The 13,250-nt window shown below is 36.6% G+C and overlaps 1 protein-coding gene and 1 long non-coding RNA gene across 6 annotated transcripts; both read right to left on the bottom strand.

The window, feature by feature from the left end:
- Positions 1-1,560: 1,560 nt before the first annotated feature.
- LOC120077992 lies at positions 1,561-2,748 on the bottom strand. The gene is made up of 3 exons (XR_005481888.1): positions 2,607-2,748; positions 2,182-2,503; positions 1,561-1,931 (listed from the first exon to the last, which is right to left on the bottom strand). It is a non-coding gene; the product is annotated as an uncharacterized LOC120077992 (long non-coding RNA).
- A 6,646-nt stretch (positions 2,749-9,394) lies between these two features.
- On the bottom strand, positions 9,395-12,850 carry LOC120077991 (ent-kaur-16-ene synthase, chloroplastic-like). 5 transcript variants are annotated; one of them, XR_005481886.1, is made up of 4 exons: positions 12,640-12,850; positions 10,597-11,155; positions 9,956-10,382; positions 9,396-9,856 (listed from the first exon to the last, which is right to left on the bottom strand). XR_005481886.1 is itself a non-coding variant. In XM_039032147.1 (3 exons), the coding sequence occupies exons 1-3, from the start codon at positions 12,689-12,691 to the stop codon at positions 10,040-10,042; spliced, it is 576 nt and encodes a 191-aa protein (XP_038888075.1). In that variant the 5' UTR covers positions 12,692-12,849; the 3' UTR covers positions 10,032-10,039. The 5 variants fall into 5 exon arrangements, 1 of the variants encoding a protein (XP_038888075.1); XR_005481885.1 differs by having other exon boundaries at positions 10,597-11,147; XR_005481887.1 differs by lacking the exon at positions 12,640-12,850 and having other exon boundaries at positions 10,597-10,777; positions 10,916-12,623.
- Between the last annotated feature and the right edge of the window lie 400 nt (positions 12,851-13,250).

Below are 13,250 nucleotides of genomic sequence, written 5' to 3'. Positions count from 1 at the left end.
TATCAGAGAACCCGATAACTTGGTGTTTGTGTCGATCAGATGGTATCTATCAGCAATGCTATTCATGTATTTTTTCCTATAAAATTTCATGGATTGTACATGTGGCACATAAAACAGAATCTTATTAAAAACTTTAAGAACAGTACGGTTGTTAGGATATTTAGAGATGCAGCAAGGGCATTTCGCATGACAGAGTTCCAAACAAAATAGGACGAACTCCGTAGTTTTCGAGACGGAGCTGTCACAAAATATCTGGAAGACATTAGTCTTCAAAGGTGGGCACGAGTTTACCAAATAGAACGAAGATATGACAACTTGACGTCCAACAATGCAGAGTATTTCAATTCATTAACTAAAGAGTATCGGTTATTGCCCATAGTATGCTTGATTGAACATGTTAGAGGAATGTTCTAATCATGGTTCTACGAACGGAGGAATTATTGGGCATCTCGAATGACATTGCACTCTAACTACTATGAAACCCGATTGGCAAGTGAGGCCAATAAGGGAAGATGATATCGGGTTGAGCCTACTAATTATTATTGGGTCCACGTGCGAGATAATCGATTGGACGGTATTGTGAATCTTCACACAAAAGAATGCACGTGTAAAGAATTCGACTCACTTGGTATCCCATGTTCGCATGCAATTGTGGCCGTCAAGGAACGAAACATACCCATTCACAATCTTTGCAGTCGATTTTATACAGTGGACTCTTTAATGACTGCGTATGCGAAGCCTATAAATCTACTCGGGCACATATCTGAATGGAAGAGAGCTCTTGGATATATAGAAAAGACTATCCTTCCTCCAAAGTTTGTGGCACAAGTCAGGCGACGGAGAGTGAGAAGAATACCATTCAGAGGAGAATTTCACAAAGAAATAAAAGGCGGTAGGTGTGGGAATTATGGGCATAACCGCTAAAACTGTAGCGAACCGCTTACAATTGTGCGACGTACTGAAAATGGCAGAAATGACTCAAATGTTGATCGAGGTTGATTGTTTAAATATAGACCTAATAATGTACTCACTCTGTATTTCTCGATCTCTCACAATGTCATTCATCCATACAAATTTATGTATAGACTCTTAGAATGTCAGTCATGAATAGAATCAGAACGTGAAATCTCACACTCTCTCAAAATCTCGCTCTCTTGCTCTCTCAATTTCGCTCTCTCTCAAAATCTCACTTTCTCAATGTTTGAATTTTGAATCTTGAACTTTGATATAATGTTTTATATACAGTTCCATTGATATAATGAAAAAAGCAATAGTTCAATTATACATGTTTTGATAAAATGTATAATACTGAACTTTGAATTTTGGACTTTGATAAAATTGTTTTATACATGTTTTACATACATAAAAAATACAATAAAAATACATGTTTCATACACATAAAAAATACAAAGTATTCGTCTACAATTGACACGCTAACTGCATCCCATATTCACTCATTTTCTCCTGAGTGATTACGGAAGAATCAGTACCAGTCACCAAATGTTCTAGTAATTTTATTGCAAAGATGCTACAATCAAGCGACCTGTGCAGTATGTTGGCGTTCATAGGTCGAGTGCTTTTCCAATGGGATGTGGATAGATCTGGCTTTGAACGATCCACATCACAGTACTGAAGTAGGGATGGTACTGTGATAGTTAATGGCTCCAGCCAAGTCCCCAGATTTATTATTGGTGTGTATGACGGAAGTGAATCGAACACGAATATATGGCTTCTATTAATGTCCATTACAAGGACCATCCAATGCTCACCGATGTTCATTATCGAATACACGAAATCCACATCTGCCCATTTGACATCGAATTTACTAGTGACGTAGTCCTTGTACGTGTCTTCTCCCATACTAGGGCATCCTCCAGTCTCGGCTTATTCTTTATTCATTTAAATATCCCACTACGAGCATTAAGGTGACTCTGCAAAATAAAATGAGAAGTTAAGTAATGAAATATATAATAGTAAAATGACTCTGCACAACAAAATATATCAAAGTTTATTGTTCTCCAATTGGTAAGATGGTGAACTTATGCATGCACATGTTAGGTTGGGTATGAAACTTTTGTCTCATAAAATGAAATAAAGTATTTATGGTCTGCACAAAAAATTACTACGTTAGTCAAAGTACAAGATATCCAATTGTAAAGAAGTCAAGACTAGGAAACTTACATCACATTCAACCCATGAACTCGGTTTAATCAATTCCTTGAAAAATTGCTTCGATATTGGCTTAAAAGAATTCTTTCGAACCTTGTTATCGATATTCTCATCTGTGATCCACCCATCATTTGTGTAAAGATATCAAGTGGAACGTCATGTGCTACATTGTACCTGATAATCACTCTGAATAGTGACGAGGCACACCCGAGAGAGGATACTTAACCTTTTCAAATGGAAGGTGTACCCTAGAATCCACACTTTTCTTCTTTACTTGAGCTGGAGGTGTATATTTATCAACACATTTCCTCTTATGAGTAGTTCTTCGAGATTTCTACATAAACAGATAACAAAAAAGTACTCATCAAGAGATATAAAAAAATATAATTTCAAATCATGAAATATAAACAAAGATTGCTGATCAATAAATTACTCACAATGTAACTCCTTGCGTGGTCGTAACAATATTAGAATTGTCGACTTCTGGGATGTCAGACATGTTAGCCTCTGTATGTGGCATGGTGAGTAAGTCAGACGTGTCGGCCTCTGGATGTGGGATGTTAGTGGGTGAGGTAGGCACGTCAAACTGTGTATGTGGGACGTCGGCTTCTATAGGTGACCTTGTCGTCTCCTCACCTTCAACTAGTAAACTAAAATATTAGTTCACGAACATGTAAGAACTAAACATGTAAAGACATCAAATGATAGTAAATGCAAACCTTGCACATATACTGCAACAGTGACAGGATGGCCGATAATTGTCCTTTTATGTCTGTTATGTTTTGCTCCATATTGGATACACGACTATCTAAACCCGATATATGACCATCCAACCTCGATAGTGAGCTGTCAATGGTCCGCGGGTATGAATAAATAGAATCGTTNAGTGGGTGAGGTAGGCACGTCAAACTGTGTATGTGGGACGTCGGCTTCTATAGGTTAGACATCAGTGGATGATGTTGTGGTATCGGGCTCTAGAGGGGGATGAGAGTAGGTGTAGTGGTGATATTTTGAGGCTCTACAGGGGGGATGAGAGTATGAGATGCAGTCGCATCAGTGGTATCGAGATCCTGAGATGGGATGAGCGACATCGTGGCATCGTCACCTGTATGTGGGATAGGTGACCTTTTTGTTCCCTCAATCACCATGGAACCCTTCAACTAGTAAACTAAAATGATGATGCATGAACACATAAAAACTAAACATGTAAAAACATAAAATGATAGTAAATGCAAACCTTGCACATATACTGCAACAATGATATATGTGTATGTCCCTCCCTTCACCCTTCCACATTCAGCATCCTCGTGCTCATAATGCTCGTGTTCACCCCCTCCCTCCACCCCTTCCACATTCAGCATCCTCATGCTCAGAATGCTCGTGTTCATCATTGTTACCTTCATGATGATCATCACTGTCGCTTTCAGAACTACCTACACTACTCGACCTACTGCCACTTTTAGCACTATCATCATTGACACCTAGATCGAATATAGGTCGTCTGTCCACTGGGGAATCTCGAAACTCCCTCTCAACATCGGTCATGACAAGACCCTCTTTAACCTTGGTCTACATTAACATCCCAGTAAAATGGTTAGTGTCAATTTAACAACCAAATAAACATATTATGCATATAGTAAATTTACATTGTTAGACTCGAATATGTCTCTCTCGAATACTTTGAAAGACACTGAGTGGGAGCATGACCATCATAATATACAAGGCAAAGCCATCTTGCTCCTTCGCTCTGCAATGTTCCTAGCTACCGATGTTGCTAGGATCTCGTATGTCCATACCTAAATAAAATTTAACATATATTAAAAATAGTAGTAATGTTAAATCAAACAACATGATTATTATGTTAAGCAAATTTACCTGAAACGCTTGTGGAAATCCACGGAAAGAGTACTTCACGACATAATTTTTATTTTCTTTCACCTTCGTCTTGTATAAATTACTCTTATAATTCAATGTAGTCTATAGGGCATCGAGTGTCCTCTCCCAAATAATGGTACCACAGTCTAGACTGTTGTAATACTCTATGTTTTGAACGTCCTTAAAACGTTTAAGGTCCACTGCACTTTTCTGCTTGTTCTTTCCCATCATTGCAACCTTCGTGTAGTACACTAATGTGATCTTTACAACATCCTTGTCATCTTCAAACTCCAATTCCTTGTATTTTTCATCTAGTAGACTGATATGCAAGGTATCCTTTGTCACTCGATTACCGAAATACTTGATTGCAAGTTCATATGAGGACTATTCATTCTGATCAACTTGCGTAAAGGATCACCATAAACTAGTCATCAACAAAAATCATCCTTAAAAAATGTGACAACCTTTCCACCAACAGAGAATCTCATTAATTCAGCTCTCATGCTCTTCACTTCTCTCAATAACATATGATGAATAATTGGGCTGTTGAACACCATGTCAATGACTACAAATCACCCAAAAGCTGTTCTCTTGAACATCTCTAACTGTCGTGGGGTAAGCTTCTCCTTCACAATCTTGTTTGCATTAGCAATGTGGGTCAAACTCATTACTTGACCGGGAAATCGGTCGACTACAGGTATTCTGGAACGTGTTGACATCTTAAATCACTATTGCATGAAATAAAGATTCAATCAGTAAACTCCTTTAGAAAAAAACTGTAAAAAAACATTCTGTTTAAGTCTCGCTAGAAACACTATCGTTGGACATTTTCTTGTTAATGTCACTCTCTTTGGTATCACGCTCTCTAGTATTGCTCTCTCTGGTATCGCTTTCTCTGATATCGCTCCCTCTAGTCTCACTTTCTCTAGTGTTGCTCTTTCTGGTATCACTCTCGCTGGTATTGCTTTCTCTAGTGTCGCTCCACTACTACAAAATCTTCATTACTTGACAATTGTAGTTTTTAATTACTTGACATTTCTGTGGAAAAAACATCAAGTAATATGATTTTGGACAAAGAAATGTCAAGTAAAAGGGTAAAAAAAGCGAAGATTGACAGAATATTTTGGATATTTTCACGCAAACCTTTACTTGATACGATTTTCGTGTCAAGTAATATAAGGTCTTACTTGACATGTTTCACGTGTCAAGTATAAGAAGCTCTTACTTGACATTATTTTCGTGTCAAGTAAAAGGGTTAAAAAAGCGGAGATTGATGGAATATTTTGGATATTTTCACGCGAACCTTTACTTGACATGATTTTCGTATCAAGTAATATAAGGTCTTACTTGACACGTTTCACGTGTCAAGTATAAGAAGCTCTTACTTGACATTTTTTTCGTGTCAAGTAAAAGGGTAAAAAAAACGAAGATTGACGAAATATTTCAGATATTTGATAGGCCTCCAATTTGGTAGGCGATCGTATAGAAACTAGTAAGCGATCGTGTAATGTTTTGTAAGCAATCATGTAGTTCCAGGTAAGTGATCGCGGGGTGTTTTTGGGCTATCGTCTAGTGTTACTCAGTGATCGTGTAGCAGAGCTCAGTGATTGTGTAGCATTTGGTAGGCGATCGTATAACATTTGATAGATGATCGTATAGAAATTGATAAGCGATCGTGTAGTTCCGGGTAAGCGATTGCGAGGTGTTCATGGGCGATCGTCTAGTGTTACTCAACGATCGTGTAGCAGAGCTAAGTGATCGTGTAGCCGAGCTTAACGATCGTGTAGCATTTGGTAGGTGCTCGTATAGCATTGGGTAGGCGATCGTATAACATTTTGTTACTCAGCGATCGTGTAGCCGAGCTTAGAAATCGTGTAGCATTTGGTAAGCGATCGTATAGCATTAAGTAGGCGGTCGTATAGCATTTTGTTACTAAGCGATCGTGTAGCAAAGCTAAGCGATCATGTAGCCGAGCTTAGCGATCGTGTANCATTAAGTAGGCGGTCGTATAGCATTTTGTTACTAAGCGATCGTGTAGCAAAGCTAAGCGATCATGTAGCCGAGCTTAGCGATCGTGTAGCATTTGGTAGGCGATCGTCTAGTGTTACTCATTGATCGTGTAGCAGAGCTAAGCGATCGTGTAGCTGAGCTTAGCGATCGTGTAACATTTGGTAGGCGATCGTATAACTTTTTATTACTCAGTGATCGTGTAGTAGAGCTAAGGGATCGTGTAGTCGAGCTTAACGATTGTGTAAAATTTGGTAGACGATCGTCTAGTGTTACTCAGCAATCGTGTAGCAGAGCTAATCAATTGTGTAGAGACTTTATTTTCATTTCCCTTTCAAATTAAAAACTCTTTCTCTTCTCCTTTGCTTTACTCAGTGATCGTGTAGAGACTTTATTTTTTGTTTCCCTCCCTCTCCCATTTTCATTTCCCTCTCAAATTTGGTTTCCCTCCTACTAAAATTATCAAATAAAATAATATTTCTCTCTCCCATTTTCATTTCCTTCTCTCAAATTAAACACTCTTTCTCTCCTCCTTCACCATCTCATTCACGACCTTCCTCTTCCCCCCAATTTTTTCTTCTTTCATACACCCGAGATCCCTAGCCATCGTCATCCTTCATTCTCCCCTCGCCTCTGTTCACGCCGTTGTTATTGAGTTTTTCATTCCGTCGTCTGCTCAGCCGCGTCAGCCCTCTCCTTCATCGTTTGCTCAGTTGCACTGGCCGCCTAGTTGTGCATGTCGTTTGCGACTCTTCAGCCCCGCCCAGATTTGTAGCCAAAAACCCCCAACCGATTCCATCGCTTCAGCCGTGCCCAGATCTATAGCTGAACGTTCCCGTCGCTTTTGTTGCTTCAGCTCCACCCAAATTTGTAACTGAACGCCCCCAACTGCTTTCGTCGCTTCAGTCAAGTTGGTCCAGCTAAATCCGCTTTTCGTCGTCGAGGTCATCCACATCTTCGTTGAGGTCTAGCTTTATAACAGATCTGTTCAAATGTGACCTTCACTCTATCTCGTTAGATCTATGCTCCATCTCGCTGGAATCTTGTATTTTCTTGTAAGGTTTTGGTAAGTTTGGTGAGTTTTGATTACTTTAGTAGGTTTCTTGGAAATTTTTGAATACCCATAAGTTTTTTTTACCCAAATTGATTGATTCTTTTTGTGATTTGGCTTTAGATTCAAGATTCGGAGAACATTAATGTGCTGTCCAACAGGTTGATATTGATTTCGGTAAGATTTTTGGTAAGTATATGAGGTATATCTTGTTTGCTATTGGATATTGGGTTTGTTCATTATTGCCCACAATATTTTGGTTGGTGTTGGTGGTTTTACTTGAAAAATTTTGAACACTCAATAAGTTTTGACATTAACTTAGTAATACCTGTCACTTTTTTGGTGTTAGATTGAAGTATTGGAAGGAGTTGAGTTGCTGTCCAATAGGTTTGAGACTGATCTTAGCAAGGTTTTGGTAAGTTTGGAGGTTAGTATTAATAGTTCTTTGTTATCCATTGAAGTATTGGTCTAATAATTGAGTTATTTTCAATTTTTGATGTTCAATTCAAAGATTTCAAAGGATTGGAGCCACTATCCAACAAAGTTAACGATGTTTGGATGTTTTAATAGGTATTAAGGCTTTGAAACTCTTTTGAAAATATTACATAGTTGTTGGAATTTGCGTTTTGTAACCATTATTATTGAACTTTTCATAGGTTAGATTACGTTGTTGTAATTTAACACTTATTTATATATTTAAAAATTTGATGTTATCGCCCTTTATTCTATTTTGCAGGCTTAAACATGGCTTGCTTGACCCTTAGTTCTCGATCTTTAGACTTTAAAGCTCAATGTATAGATTAAATAATGTACTTTGTTGAGAGGTTATTTATTAAATAATTTGTTACTTTTGTATTTGTTGAAAGTTGAGTTTTGTATAGAAAAGCAATAGTTGAGATTTTATTTTGTGCATGTACATGTGAAAGAGAAATATTGTTGTAATTTGTGAGGAGTGTTCATAGTTGAACATATGGATTTTTAGTGAATATATTGAGTTGATAGATCTCAAGTGTGTAATGTTTATTTATTTGATGTAATTGTATTGTTGGAATACAAGGTAGAAAATGATAATATCGATTGGGGCATTTAATTTGAAAACAAAAAGACATATACTTGACACATAAAAAACGTCAAAGAGTATCACACTATACTTGACACTCGAATAAACTTGACATACCACCAATGTCAAGTATATTATCTTACTTGACACGAAAATTGTATCAAGAAACATATTACTTGATGTTTTTTCGAAGTCAAGTTATCACACTAAACTTGACACTCGAATAGTTGATGCTTTTATAAGTGTCAAGTATACCATTTACTTGACATTGAAAAAATGTCAAGTAATCCAATTTCTGTAGTAGTGCTCTCTCTAGTGTCGCTCTCGCTGGTGTTGCTCTCGCCGATTTCACTCTTACTTATCTCACTCACATTCTCTCTTTTTACTCATCTTCAACCTCAGAACACATCGAAAACAAAAAAAAAAAAAAAAAAAAAAAAAACAAACAAACAAAAAAATACCATAGGTTCACAATATTTCTAAACCCTAGAACGACCCACCATTTCCAGTGTCGCTCTCTCTAGTATCGCTCTTGCCGATTTTACTCACTTATCTCGTTCACATTCTCTCTTTTTACTCGTCTTCAACCTCGGAACACATCGAAAAAAAAAACACAAGCAAACAAAAAAAAAATGATATGTTCATAGTATTTATAAACCCAGAACGACTCACCCTTTCCCCATTACCGATTAGTTTAAGACATTTTCAGGCACATATGGAAACCACTTGCCAATCAGATTCGATTTCTTGGCAGCAGCGGAATCTTTTAAAAGCCCAAATGATGGATTTTAAAACGCAACGAAACCGTCTAGAGCTTATGAGAAGTTGTTACACTTGAAGAGTTTTTAGTTTTGGTTGGTTTTCAGTAAAAGGGTAAGAAGACAAAGAGGTGGGGGCAATTTACGTAATTTGATATATCGATGATGTCAGAGGATAAATTGACATTATTTTTAAAAAATGGGTCATTCGACATTTTGGACCCCAAAAAATGGGTCATCCGTACAAATTCCCCTTTCGTTTCTTGTTTTAACATTTAGAAAGTCAATCCAAACATACCCTTAATCTTTTGGCTTTAATTGCTTGACTATGACCTTCATTTTATGTCTTAATCCTTTGTGGTTTTTTGTTTATGTTATGTTTTATAGTATCTTTTTGTATCTCAAAACATATTTTTTCATTCCCTTGATGAAAAATTTTGTATCCTTTTTTCTGAAAAAAAAAAACCGAGGAAACCTCATATCCATTGACGTGTAACATTCAGAAGGCCATTGCACAGGTCGAAGAATCTAAAGAGTATATTTTCCTCCCCTTTGAGCCAAGGCCTGTTTTTGGGGTAAACAATCAAGGGTGTTAGTTGTTTCATGGTTTCCCAAGGGATCTTGCGCCTATGGGCCGCTATAACTATCCAAGAAGACACTCAAAACAGGAAGGATAATCCAAGAGACCAACCCCCAAGGGAGGACAGGGTCGAAGCGCTAAACCCGTGACGGAATTTTGTAGCTTTGAGAGGGGAGAAGGAAAGAGCACAGCTAGCTAGGTAGTAGCCTTAGATTTAGCTGTAGCATCTAGAAATTGAGCTTGACCGATGAGCCTTACCAGAAGTGAAGTTAGAATACCCACAATCTTGCCCACTTTATCTCTCGACTTTCCATCGGGTAGACTTTGTAGCGGAATTGAGTAATTCAAGTGGTATCCTTTTGACAGCGATCACAAAAGATAAAAACCACTTTTTATGAGAAAACTAACAATCAATTTATATGTCTTTTTGAGTACATCATAAAGTATAATAGTACCTTTAAGTTTTGTCCAGGACACTCTAAATTTCCTCTTTTTGATATAATACCCAATGTTTGAAGGCTATCAACCATATGCATAATTCAACCATATGCATAACTCTTTTGTAAATGCTGCATTTCAGTTCCAACAAAAGAGTTACATCCAAATAATTGACATGTAAATGGAGAGAGGGGGGTGGGGAAAGAAAAAGTGATTACAAAGGAATTTCCACTGCCGAACTTCTGTACAGGTAAGTGAAGATAATCAAGACAATTATCATTATTAAGGTTCATAAAAGCCGCTGCTGTTGCGAATGGAGAATTAAACAGTGAAGTGTTTTTTCTTTGAAAAGTCATGACCATGTCCCAGTCTTGTGATTTTCCAATTCCTTCTGAAATATCAGGAACAGGCCAAATAGGCTTTTGTCCCCCTTCAGAGTTGCTTCTGCACCCATAAAACAGAACAATATTATGAATAGAGCAAATGGATAAAGAGTCCATGTTAAAGATGACAATTAACATAAAAATGATTGATTGTTCAAAGGTTTAGATTGTTCCTTTTTGAAATAGATGTTCTTGGATAAATTCACTAAGAGTAAATTTTCTCCAGCAATATGAAAGAAGAATATAAAATTAATCGAAAACAAAAGTTAAGTTACCTATTAGGCTTCAATTCTCTCCTACGAAACAACGCATCCATGTTAGATTGTGGCAATGGTAAATTTAACTCCAGAGTTTTAGCATACTCAATCATGCTAGAGAAAATGATGTGAAATCCAATAGGAGAATGTTGCTTTTCATCAGTAGCAGAATCTAAATTTGACTCAATAAAGTTAAGGCCTGCATGAGAAGGTAAATGCCTTTCAGTTGACAACTGAAGCCTGCTTGAAGGAAGAAAGTTAAATTCCAAAGAACAGAAAACTCCAAGAACATTTAGAAACTAATATTTTGATCAAATGTTCTTGACCAGCATCCCACCACTTAAGAGCAAGAAGACAGGCTAAGGTAGATAAGAGCCTAGCCTTTGTCATGATGGGACGGTTGTAAGGGAGTTGATTACCCAACAACCAGTTTAAGCACTCAGGAAAAAGAGGGGTTTTGGGGCAGCCTGGAGTAGGAACCATTGCCATCCAACCAGTATCACATGTAGAAACAGAAAGCTCAACCTTTTTAAACATCTTATTAATTCTTTCCTTGCTTCCTCCAAGCACTGCATGACTAATAAATTATCAATCCATCATTTAACAAAAAACTGAAAATAAAATTAGAAGATTTTGAATGTTATTTCATACCAAAGCTACATTTTTAGATCCTTGTTCCAATTTTTGTTTCAGGGAATGGAGAAACTGGTTAAGAAGGTACTTCCATGTGAAAATGTTTTAATTTAATATAGACACTATAGAACAATAGTATATGCAGTTTAACCGTTCAAGGAAGAATTTGACAGAAACAATACAGACATTAGTGTGGTTTTTCCATTTTGGTGTAAACTTCTTCATGAATAACTGGGAGATTTCTTAGATGCTTTAATTTAATATCAGTTACTGCTTTAAGAATGAACAGCCAGAAGATTTCATATGTTTCCTTTTAATCTCTACTATTTTCCTCATATTTCTTTTTTCCTTCTTTCGTCATTTTTTTTAAACTTAAGGTAGTTATGAGTCATCCATTACAAAGAGACCAAAACTTTACAAACAAAGTTCTACATCGGCTAGGAAAGAGAGCCATCCATATACTAAACGAGAACAATTATCTCTATCGAGTATTGGTATGAAGTTTTTTAGGTGAAATCAAAAGCTAAGTCATGAGAGGTTATGCCCGAAATAGAACAATATCAAACCAATGTGAAGATATATGAAGGGTTTGTTGCTCTTATCAATTGGTATTAAAGCTATGGTCTAAACCTAGCTGTATGTCGGAGAAATCCTTAGATTTCAAACAAAGAGAATTAATGAGGCTCACTTGTGCTCTACCTAGGTGGTCTTGTCGTTTCCCTGTCATGGTAAAAACAAAATAAACTCTCATTGTCAATTGGAATTATCTATGCTCATGTCCTATCTGAATGTGGCCTCAGGATGTGATAGTTGCCTCAAGATGAAGAGCAAACTCTCGCTATTGGGAGTGGATAGATTTGTTTGAGAAAGCTCAAGTGTGGTACTTTGTTTGAGGTGAGTATTTTTTGGAGTATGATCATAGTCATGGTCTCACATTGGCTAGATAAGGAAAGATCAATGAAATATAAGTAAAGACAACTATCTTCAATGATACGAGAGTGAAACCATAGTAGACAATATCATGCAAACATAGGTATTTGTTGTCTATACCAATATGGAGGTATGTGTGGACGGCCCCTTGCCCTCATCTGGGAAAATCTATGATACCTCTAACACACGGTGAAAAGTCTAATGTTGACTAAAATGTCAACTCTTTCTAGCCGCCTTTTGAGGCCAGTGATTAAAGGATCAAAATCTGAGATGATGGATTAAAATACATTTGCGGTATAGGACCAAAGACATAAACGAAAAGACTAAATCGAACCCGACGAGAAGGAATTAAACGCAAAGACTCATATAACTTATGATAGTTATGATAACTACAAAATCAAAATCATACTCTTTCCAGCCTTTTGGTTTTGTTTTCATTCTCAAAGACTCGTAAACTTGTGGTAGCAGAGAGAGAAGGAGAGAATTACAAGATCGAACCTGATGAGAAGGAATTAAAACAGGTGAAGTTGGCGGGGCGTGGCAGAGACATGTCTGTGGCTCTGGTTGTGGTTGTATAAGAACAAGAAAAATGTTGAAAAAACTGGTGCGGGCAATACTTATGTCTGGTACATCTGATTGTTCACACAAGAGAATTTGTAAGACGGAACAAGCAACTGGATCAATGGCCAAAATAAAATGAAAAATGGGTTGTTTGATACTGTTTAATACCCTTATTACCTAATCTCTATGAATATGGTGAAAAAAAAAAAAACTCAAAATATAATCTAATAAACCAAATTACAATCTCTCATATTTGAATTTTGAAGCAAATAAAAAAAATAAAATATATCAAAATTAACTTCCATTCTTAAAAAAATATCTCAAAATAATATCATTAAAACAAAACTAGAGCTACAAAATCTAAAAATGATAGTTAGAAATGAATGGTTGAAAATAGAAATGAAAAGTTATAACACCAAAAAAATTAATGTTAATCATAAAATAGATTTAATTATAATTTAACTCAAAATTTAGGCATAAAGTAAATAAATACCTTGCATTTAAAATGGCTATTGAATGAAGTCAATTTCATATAAGTCCAACAAATA

Source organism: Benincasa hispida, chromosome 5 (genome assembly GCF_009727055.1).
Source record: "Benincasa hispida cultivar B227 chromosome 5, ASM972705v1, whole genome shotgun sequence".
Taxonomy (NCBI): Eukaryota; Viridiplantae; Streptophyta; class Magnoliopsida; order Cucurbitales; family Cucurbitaceae; genus Benincasa; species Benincasa hispida.
The sequence above is the reverse complement of the archived record's forward strand: the minus strand, read 5'-3'. Positions and strand labels throughout refer to the sequence as shown.